General features: G+C 39.1%; 1 protein-coding gene, 1 long non-coding RNA gene and 1 pseudogene across 2 annotated transcripts in view; 2 read left to right on the forward strand and 1 right to left on the reverse strand.

Moving 5' to 3' along the window:
• Positions 1 to 10,000, forward strand: part of LOC146467139 (uncharacterized) — a 76,876-nt gene that overhangs the window by 45,433 nt on the left and 21,443 nt on the right. The gene's annotated exons all lie outside the window — the stretch shown is intronic.
• Positions 1,567 to 3,441, forward strand: LOC146467145 (kelch-like protein 25). The gene is made up of 2 exons (XM_085126020.1): positions 1,567 to 2,717; positions 2,758 to 3,441. The coding sequence occupies exons 1-2, from the start codon at positions 1,567 to 1,569 to the stop codon at positions 3,314 to 3,316; spliced, it is 1,710 nt and encodes a 569-aa protein (XP_084982146.1). The 3' UTR covers positions 3,317 to 3,441.
• The window catches only part of LOC146467146 (kelch-like protein 7), a 2,207-nt pseudogene continuing 946 nt past the window's right edge, over positions 8,740 to 10,000 (reverse strand).

Consider the following 10,000-nt stretch of genomic DNA (forward strand, 5'->3'; position numbering starts at 1 on the left):
ATAATGCTATTGAGACGTTGCAAAATGGCACCGACAAACAACCTCTTTTCTCGATTTCTCGCGCTAAGGAACGCTTGCGCTGGGCATGATGAACAGTTTTATATTGGGACGACTCGATTAGGGAGCGTCTCCTTCGTCGACGCAATTAGTCTTGCCAGTACCATATAATCTAGATAGTTACCTTTATGACAGTCGATAGGAACAGACACAATTGTCATTTCTTGCGCTAATTATTGTTAGTTAATCTCTGGTGTTAATTTTTATAATTTGTAATTATCACACGGCAGGTCTGAAGTTGATTGATTGATTGATTGATTGATTGATTGATTGATTGATTGATGGATGGATGGATGGATGGATGAATGGATGGATGGATTGATTGATTGATTGATTGATTGTTTGACTGATTGATTGATTGATTGATTGATTGATTGATTGATTGATTGATTGATTGTATTGCAGTCTTTCGTCACCATTAACCAAAATGGGATCGGGAGGCGGAGGGGGTAGGGGGTCCTGTTAACCTTTATAAACACACAATAACAACTTTCACAGATAATTTAAGAACGTCTCTTTAGAACAGTTTGAGGACCAAACTAAAAAAAAGGGAAGGTTTAACCTCAACAGCAAAATTAGATGTTCTTTAGCCTGTGAAAAGGATCCTAATGGGCCGGGGTTTGTAGCCTCCCACGCAGTCGTTTTTAGGCAAGTCCCCCAAAAACGACTGCGTGGGAGGCTACTTCGTTGGTGCGTTGCTTTCATTTTTGAGTCAAGCTCTTTTGGCAGCAAACATCTAAACGATTTCTCTCAGTGATATTTATCAAGGCAAAAACTGTTTCAAGTGTTTTTTATTTCGCTTTTCCCAACTGAAAAATGTTGCGATAAAAGTGTGGGGCCGGAATGACATTTCCTCGCTTGCAGAGGCCTCATACCGTAATCCTGTGAATCGGAGAAAACGGCCAGAAAGACATCGAGTATTGCTCCAATAAACTTTGTTCGCCGTCACAGACGTGAGGAAAGAACTAGAAGTGGTGTTTAGGGCCAGTTTTCTCATTCGCCGTTTCAAAATTCTTTATTCTGTGGTCCTGTGCAATTTTCTCGCGCCCAGTCTCCTATCGGTCGTCTATTAAATCGAGGCTCTACCGCTCCCCAACCATGGACTCAGCCCATTGCCTGATTTCATACCGTGGGGGTCTGGGTACAAGTCTGTGTATTATGGGATATGGGGCTCAACACCCACATAGCCGGAAAGAGCACATCGAACTTTACAACATCCTCAAGTTTGGTGTCAATCAAGCTAATATTAGGCGAGATACAGCCATTCAAAAACTTAAAAATTTACTAAGAAATGTATGGAACGCCGGACACACGTCCGGCGTTCCATACATTTCTTAGTAAAATTTGGAGTTTTTGAATGGCTGTATCTTTCCTAATATTAGCTTGATTGACACCAAACTTGGAAATGTTGTAAAGTGCGGTGTGCTCTTTCCGGCTATGTGGGTGTTGAGTCCCATAACCCATAATACACAGACTTGTACCCAGACCCCCACGGTATGAAATCAGGCAATGACAACAGATCCTTCACAGCATCGTCAAGAACTTATCGAGCGTCTTGATACCCTGAGAAGAAACGAAAGCTTCTGTGATGTTACAGTTTCAGTGGAAGGCAAAGAGTTCAAAGCTCACAAACCTGTGCTGGCCGCAGCGAGCCCGTTCTTCCTTTCACTTCTTGAAAGTGACATGAGAGAAAGCAACGAACAGTTGATCAAAATAGAGCTTGAAGAAGCTACTGCGGCTGTCATGGAAGACGTGCTAAAGTACATTTACACTGGAAATGTTTCAGTTACCGAGGAAAGTGGCCATAATTTGATTGCAACTGCAGATTATCTTCTTCTACCAGGGTTAAAAACAGCAGCTTGTGATTTCTTAAAAAAGAATGTGACACCCGAGACCTGCATTTTTAGCTTTTACTTTGCTGACAACTATCAGTGCCAAGAACTCAAGGAAAAATTCCATGAGACAATCAACTCGCATTTTAGTGTTGTCATGGAAACGGATGATTTTCTGAATCTTGATGTAAAACAAGTCATGGAATGGGTGGCTAGTGATGATGTCATTGTCAGAGCTGAAGAAGAAATTTTTCATGGAATTTTGAAGTGGGTGTGTCACAACAACAGTGAAAGAGAAATCAATTTTCCTGAACTATTGCGTCAAGTTTGCCTGCATTCCATGTCACATGAATTTATATTCAATGAACTTATTAATGAAGAGCTGATAACAGCTAACAATGAGTGTTTAAATTTTGTGTTGGCAAGCATGAAAGAAATTGTTGCATTCTCTGGCACAGAGCAGGTTTCAAGGTCACCAAGGAAATGCCTTGAGACACATGCAGATGTGATTTTTGTTTGCGGTGGGAGGAAGGCCTTATGTTACCTACCACAGCACAACAAGTGGTACCAGTTGGCAGACATAGTACTTGAACATGGAGGTCATGCCATTATACAATGCAAGGATAAGATTTACATTTTTGATAATCAACATGTTGGACCTGGCAAATTACGTGTATTAGAATACTACATGCCTTCTACCAAGACCCGGGGAACAGTTCAGACCACTATTTTACCGGATGTTGAAAGTGAAGAGGACATTGAGTGGTTTTCAAGCGTATCCGTAATGAATGGCAGTATTTATGCAGTAGGATCTTTTAGTGAATTGATGTTTGTTTCAATCCTTGTAGGAATGACTGGGATTTCCTAGATCTCCCCTATTATCAGCATGGGTAACTTTTTGCATTACTCTCAACAGGCAATTTGTGTACATCATAGGGGGCTCTTCTTCTCTAACAGATTATGGATCCACAACAGTGAAAAAGTTAAATCTCCAGGAAAGTAGTGTGGAAGATGTTGTAGCCATGAATGAAGCAAGGTATAATGCTTTTGGAGCAGCCATGAATGGGAAGATCTACGTAGCAGGTGGACTACAAAAGAAAGATGGGAATCTTAGAGCACTCAACACATGTGAGGTATACGACCCATCAACTGACGAGTGGCAGCTGATACCAAATCTCAATGTTCCTCGTTATTCTGCAAACATGGTGTGCTTCAATGGAGTGTTGTATGTTATTGGTGGCTTGAGTTACAAACAGTCAAGAGAATTATCAGTGGAAATGTATGATTCCAAGTCTAATAAATGGAAGAAGAAATCATCTATTCCCATCAGCTGTGAAAACGACACAGAAAAAAAGAAAATGTATCACTACAAGGCTTGTTTTGCAACAATTCAAAGAGACACATTAAAGAAGCCTATTAACTTTTGAACAGTAAAAAACATTTCGATTCATTGAGTTTGGACATTGCAGTAGGTACAGTACATAATGACTTATGGAACCTGAAAAAATCTAAAACAGGAACTACTGTAAGAATGGGAAATACACAATTTCAAAGTTTAGTAGGAATTGTTCTTCCACATTCCAATTACATTTAATTTTTTTCTCTATTAAACTTACAAGAAAAATAGTTTTTGTATCCTGGTAATCTTTTGCCCAGACTAATGCAATTCCATCCTCAGCTGTTTTTTTGGGTGCACTATTGGCGTCCTCGGCTCCAGAGTTTCCATGGGGCTTTCGCTCTGGAGCGTCATGTTGTGTGCCGCTCGGCCCCCCGGCAAGATTCGGTAGATTGCCTCTAATGTGTAAGGTTTCTGTAATTATTCATTTTTTTACGAGGTTAGGTGATTAGCCTAATGCCCAACCCCCAACCTGGAGGGCCAGGGGCTGTCCTTTGTCAGCTCTCTCTCCCTCGACCAATCCGGTACGGTTGAACCCGCCAGGGGCTAAGTCCACACCAACATAGCTTTTGAGGTTACTGAGACACACAAGCTCCACTGCACTGCAGCGCGAGACAGGAATCGATGAAAAGCACATGTGGAGGCCGTAAGCGCCATCTTGGCGCCAGGGGACAAGTGAAGTGAAGTGAATACAATTCCATGGGACAGTGGGGTTTCACTTGCCACATCTGGTGGGTATTATATTAAATTAATATAATACACAATAAATTTTATTGCTTGAGTTATGGCCATGTTAATTATTTTTATTAGTCTTCAATTTGCAAACTTGGGTTGTCCTCACTAAAATGTATAATGAAGCCAGGTCTGCCAAGAGTACAAATTAAAGTTGATTATTGTAATATTGATTTATTAATATGTACATTCTATTTTTTTTTAATAATCTACATGAAAGAAGAATGAAAATTGAAATTGTGACTAAAAAAATGGAACTACCTGCACATACAGTTAGATAAATTTCATAAGATAAATGCAAAGTTTCATGCATCAGGCATCTGACGAATGCCTATATATTCCCCTGAGTAACTTGGCAGCAGATATCATAGAGCCATGATTTGCAGTGTCAAGGTACAATGTACTCGTGTGACTAACCCCCTAAGGCCCAGCTGTCCACACTAATCCTGAGAAATTTTAAAATTATGATTTTCCCCAGTTTGGTCTTCCATCCAAACCAAGCAACACTTTTGACTTTTGACCACCAAAAAGGGATTAAAAGAGAACCTGCTTGCAGACTATTACAAACTTTGGTCAGACATATTTTGGTGATATGATTTTTATCCCCCACTCTGCGGCTAGGAACACTGTTTATGAAGCTGTACTCGGGGCTTCACTTGAAATCATGTTGTGATCAGAAAGAGAGCTCTTGTACATGTAGTTCCCAACCTGTTAAAAACAAAGAAATAATCAAAGAATAGGCAAAAAAGAAGCTTCTGTTGTTTGCTAAACCCTTCAGGTAAACATGACAGATAAATCCTTCTTTTTGGAGTATTCAAATTTGATGCGAACTTTCTGGCCTTTTTTTCTCTTTACACTTTCACCACAAGATTACTTTAGCTCTTCATCTGGCCCCAGTTGTTCAAAGTCTGAATAACTGACTATCCAGTGGATAAATCGCTATCCAGCAGACAAAAATAATGTACTACAGACAATACATTTTATTCACTGGATAGCAACTTATCTGCCGGATTAAATCAGTTATCCACGCAATTTTTCGCCGTCAGCTCGGCCAAACAACAAGGACCTTACCAAACGTGACGGTGACGGCAACGACAACGCCACAAAACAAACGGCTCAATGAGCGAAAACAATCACTCGGCAGGTGCATTTTAAGTTTTGGTACATTTCTCTGCCATCCTCTGCAGAACAACAACGTGAAATTACCAAATTCAAGGTCTTGTGGAGAACGTGAACACAAGCCGGTGAATTTTTCATTCTCTTTCTTAACTTGAACGCCACTCCTATCAAAATCCCGCAAAAAATGTTTCGAGAATTCACAATAATTTTCTTAGATGTGTTGGACAATACCATGTAACAGTATAATAGCAAAGCTTGGAAAAATAAATTGCGCACTATTATTAAAATAATGGTGATCTTAGTTCTTTTTGTTCTTTTAGAAATTATAATATGAGGGGAGAACGCATCAAGCAAGGCATGATCAGTTAATTCACTTTTCTTCTCATTGGAAGAGAAAATGGCGGGAGTTTTGCTAACCAATCACAGAGCATAGTAAAGCAAAACGAGACACGATATTAATTTTAACACCAATCTCGTACCCAGAGTTCTCAGGCTCTTTGGCCAGCGGTTGGTCACTAGAAGAGACTCTGGGGAGCTGGAATTTTATTGCTGCAGGATTTCTGCGGCATAACAATGCAAGCCGTAACAGGGCAGCCAATCAAAAAATTTAAATAAAATTCCAGTTCCCCAGAGTCTCTCCCGGTGACCAACCGCTGGCCAAACACTCTGAGGAGTCTGGGTACGAGATTGTTTTAACACTTGAATGAAAACTGCTCTATGAAAGGTACCCATTAGAGGGGTTAGGATTTGCCAAGCTCTCAAGGGTGTGTTTTGGTGTTGGCCTCAATACACAGCAGTGCATTAGGACGGTAACAATTAAAATATTAGATCATTTTATTTTACATTATTTGACTAGAACACAAGAGGAAGAAAAAAAGTAAATATAGATGCAGGTTATATATTAACTAAATTATTACATTGAAATCAGTGTGTAGCAGCCAAAGTTGCAGAGCTTTTGAGTTGGCTGCTGCGTATTAAATTTGCACATAAAAGAAGCAAATATTGATCAGGAATCATTTAATTACACTTATAAAATAACAAGTAACTAGTGACAAAAACTAAAGGCAAGATACAAAAAAATATACAACTTAGGCGGAATTAATACACACTAAATTATCCAGGTTTTTAATTCATTGGGTTCTTATATATGCATTTATATTTCTTTTGGCAATATCAAACACAATCTCCACAGTAAAACTGTCTACCAGGTTTCACAGCATTAATGATTTCACACTTTAATGGGAATCCGCTTTTGCCCTAAATCACAAGAGACAAAAGAAACAAGTGGGTAGCCTGTGATCAGTCATAAGCATTATAATATTATATAAACTCAACTGGTTTAGATTGGCATAATTATTTTAGGCCTTCAATTCACTCACTGGGTTACTCAAAAAGACTGATCTATGGGCAGACTGGTGCACAGAGTACCCCTACTGAATCATTTATAGACCACACCACAAAATGAAGAAAAAGGAAGTTTAAGTTTAGCATTTCAAACATGCTATTTCATAAATTTAGTTGGCTCTGGCTCAGGGTCAGCCACATGATTAATACACATTGTCAACCTGGTTTCATTTTTTAAGGGTTAAATACAATTTTTCAAACCAGTCTGATTTTCGTTTTCCTTTGTGTAGTATTCAATAAAATTATTTATACCATTATCATAAAAATCAAACTGGTTTAAAAAATTTTTAACCCACAAAAATTTTGAACCACAACATAATTGAAGGGGTGCGTGGAACAAGGCCCTAAGTGACTTTTGATGTAAGGTCAAATTCTCCTTGTGTTTCACAAGCGAATACAAGGCAATTTGGAAGGAGAATCTACTAATTTATCAGAAGTTACTTGGGGCTTTTTTCCAGGCACCCCTTCAATTATACATAGCAAAATACTATTTTCTTCTTGTAGAAAATAAACCAAATAGGCAAGCTATGTTTTAAAACTGGACAATAAAACCGTTCTTTACTTTTCTCTACCATTTTGTTTAATAGTCACATTCTCCCACAGGTTCACAAAACTGTCATCACCTCAGGCTTCATAAAATTAGTCAGAAAGCAACCGCTTTCATGGCCTGATGCAGTGATGGATGACCATTGCTTTTGTTCTTTTGGTTTTGGATGAAATCTCTTTTTTTCCTTTTCAGGGTGGTCCATAGAGGGGGTCAGTGACTGTAGGGGTGGGCCGCGGACCAGTCTGTTTGTACCGTGACTGGAACCTGGTCAGGTAGAGGGGTTCACAGTCTGGGGATCAGTCTTTTCGGGTAATCCTCTTAAATTCACTTAAAAAAAAAAACATTGCCTTGTATACACATTACACGCAGGTTGATTAAACCATTGTGCTTTACAACAATTCCTCACAACAGGCATGCACGCTTTCAAATAAACCCTCGTTCCTTCTACAGTTATGAAAACAAAGAAATCAATAGCATGCCTTACGAACTAAACACAAAGGACTGCAACAGTGAAGCCTTCCCTACCTCACCTGAATTTTTCCACAAGTGGAATGGGTGGATCAAGCAAAAAGCAGTTAGGGGAGGCTAATAGCCTTCCCCTAATTGTTTTGAAATTTGTTGGGTCCAACCAATTACAAAAAATAAGCTAAAACAGTCAGTAAAATTTACTAAAAGAAACCTAAAAATGCACCTTTACTATTAAGGACGGTGCCTACTTTTGTTACTGCACAAAACATTCTGCGCATCTCAAGATACTCAGTAGTTTCCTATGGGTGGTGCCTACTAATACAGGAATATTTTTGTGCAGTTTAAACTATATGGAGAAAGCAGAACTTAGCAATTAGTGCTTTTGGTATCCAAAAAGAAAATTGGGGTTTTAGCACAGGTATCCCAAGCTGTATGAGCGTTAAATAAAGACCTTTGTTTTGACCTTTGTAATTTGAGTGTCACGATGAGTGTTACGCAATGGTGTAAATTATAAGGGTTTGTATGGGAATTTACGAACGTGTTTTGGAATCGAAAATAAATGACATAAATTGGAAAAAAATGGCTTACCTTGTCTCCTCTGTATCTTGCCAGTGTTTTTGTGCCGTATTTTGGCCATTTCAGCGCGATTTAGTGGATTTTAGGTTTGCTGATTATCTCTCTATATATAATATACAGAGAGGAAATCAACAAACCTAAAACCCACTAAATCACGCTGAAATGGCCAAAATACGGCACAAAAACACTTGCAAGATACCGAGGAGACAAGGTAAGCCATTTTTTTTCCAATTCATGTCATTTATTTTCGATTCCAAAACACGTTCGTAAATTCCCATACAAACCCTTATAATTTACGCCATTGCGTAACACTCATCGTGACACTCAAATTACAAAGGTCAAAACAAAGGTCTTTATTTAAGGCTCATACAGCTTGGGATACCTGTGGTTTTAGCATGCATTTTTCAGAGAAAATGAAGCTTCAATTTGGAAATAAACCCACCACACATTGCTTTGTAGCAGTACTGCTTTTTAAAACAATTATTGTACTTGCTTAATCATCCAAAAAAATGCATGCTAAACCACCAATTTTCCTTATGAATTTCAATAGCCCTTACTATGACTTGCTTTTTCGCATAACTGTGCAAAAATACTTCAGTATTTAGTTATTAGGCACTTTCTTCTAGCTGGAGGCAAGCCCAGTCACGTGAGTGTTCGATAGACTCGCCCTTAGACACCTCAAATTCTACCAGGACCTCTTTGTGGATCATTGCAAAACAAGCTTTGTAGTGAATTTTTTTTGGACCTCCTCTTGAGTTTCACGGTTGACAGGTATGGTTGATTTCTCCTTCCATTCATTTACATCAGAATCAAACATTTCCACTGATAGCTCTCTTGATTTCCCGCTATCTTTCATACCGCCAATGACATACAAAGCCCCCATAAAGCGCACCATGCTTGCAGAGTGACGAGGCACTGTAAGACTGGGTATCACCTGCCATTCATCAGTTGATGGGTTGTAAACCTCACATGTGTTGAGTGCTCTAAGATTCCCATCATCCTTTTGCAGTCCGCCTGCTACATAGATCTTTCCATTCATGGCTGCTCCAAAAGCATCATGTCTCGCTTCATTCATAGCTGCAACCTCCTCCCAGCTACCTTCACTTGGATCAAGTTTTTCTACCTTAGTCATTCCATTGATTGTGATCTCTTCATTTTCCTTCTCAGTGCCACCCATTATGTAAATATGATGACCATCAGTAATGCCACACGCTCCCCAGCGACTGAGAGTTTCATTCCCATATATTTTCCATTCATTCTTGTCTGGATGGTATGTAAAAATGGTGTTCTCAGGGACAGTTTCAGTATTAGTTAATACATACAAAGTCACGTCACCATTAAATACAAATACAGAAGAAAATTGCTCTTCATACTCAAACTTTGTTCTTATTGCTCCAAATGAGTTACTGGAAGGTATGTAGTATTCTGCCACTGGAGACTGACCAGTCACAACTTTTTGTTTACTGAAAACATAAACTTTGTCTCTGTATTGTATGGGAGCATGGTGCTGATGTTCCAAAGTCATGTCGGCAAAGTTGTACCACTTGTTTTCTTGTGGAAGGTAACACAAGGCTTTTTTTCCACCACAAACAAATATTCCACCTTGGAGCACTTCCAGGCATTAGAGACCTTTAGATTCTAGTACAAGTACGAGTACGACTACGAGATTTGACTTCAAGATTGTAGCGAAGTACTAAGAACAGATATATCACAGAAAGTTTCATTTCACTCTTTACGAAAGACGAACTTGACGCAGTTGGTTTAAATGATGATAGTTAAGCCCTTTCGTGTTTCCAAAAAGACGAGATCACCTACGTTTCGAGAACTCGTTTTCGCCACTACGAGATTCTTACAAAAACTCGTAGTAAA

Source organism: Pavona decussata, unplaced genomic scaffold, assembly GCF_977016875.1.
Source record: "Pavona decussata unplaced genomic scaffold, jaPavDecu1.1 SCAFFOLD_137, whole genome shotgun sequence".
In the NCBI taxonomy this organism is placed as follows: Eukaryota; Metazoa; Cnidaria; class Anthozoa; order Scleractinia; family Agariciidae; genus Pavona; species Pavona decussata.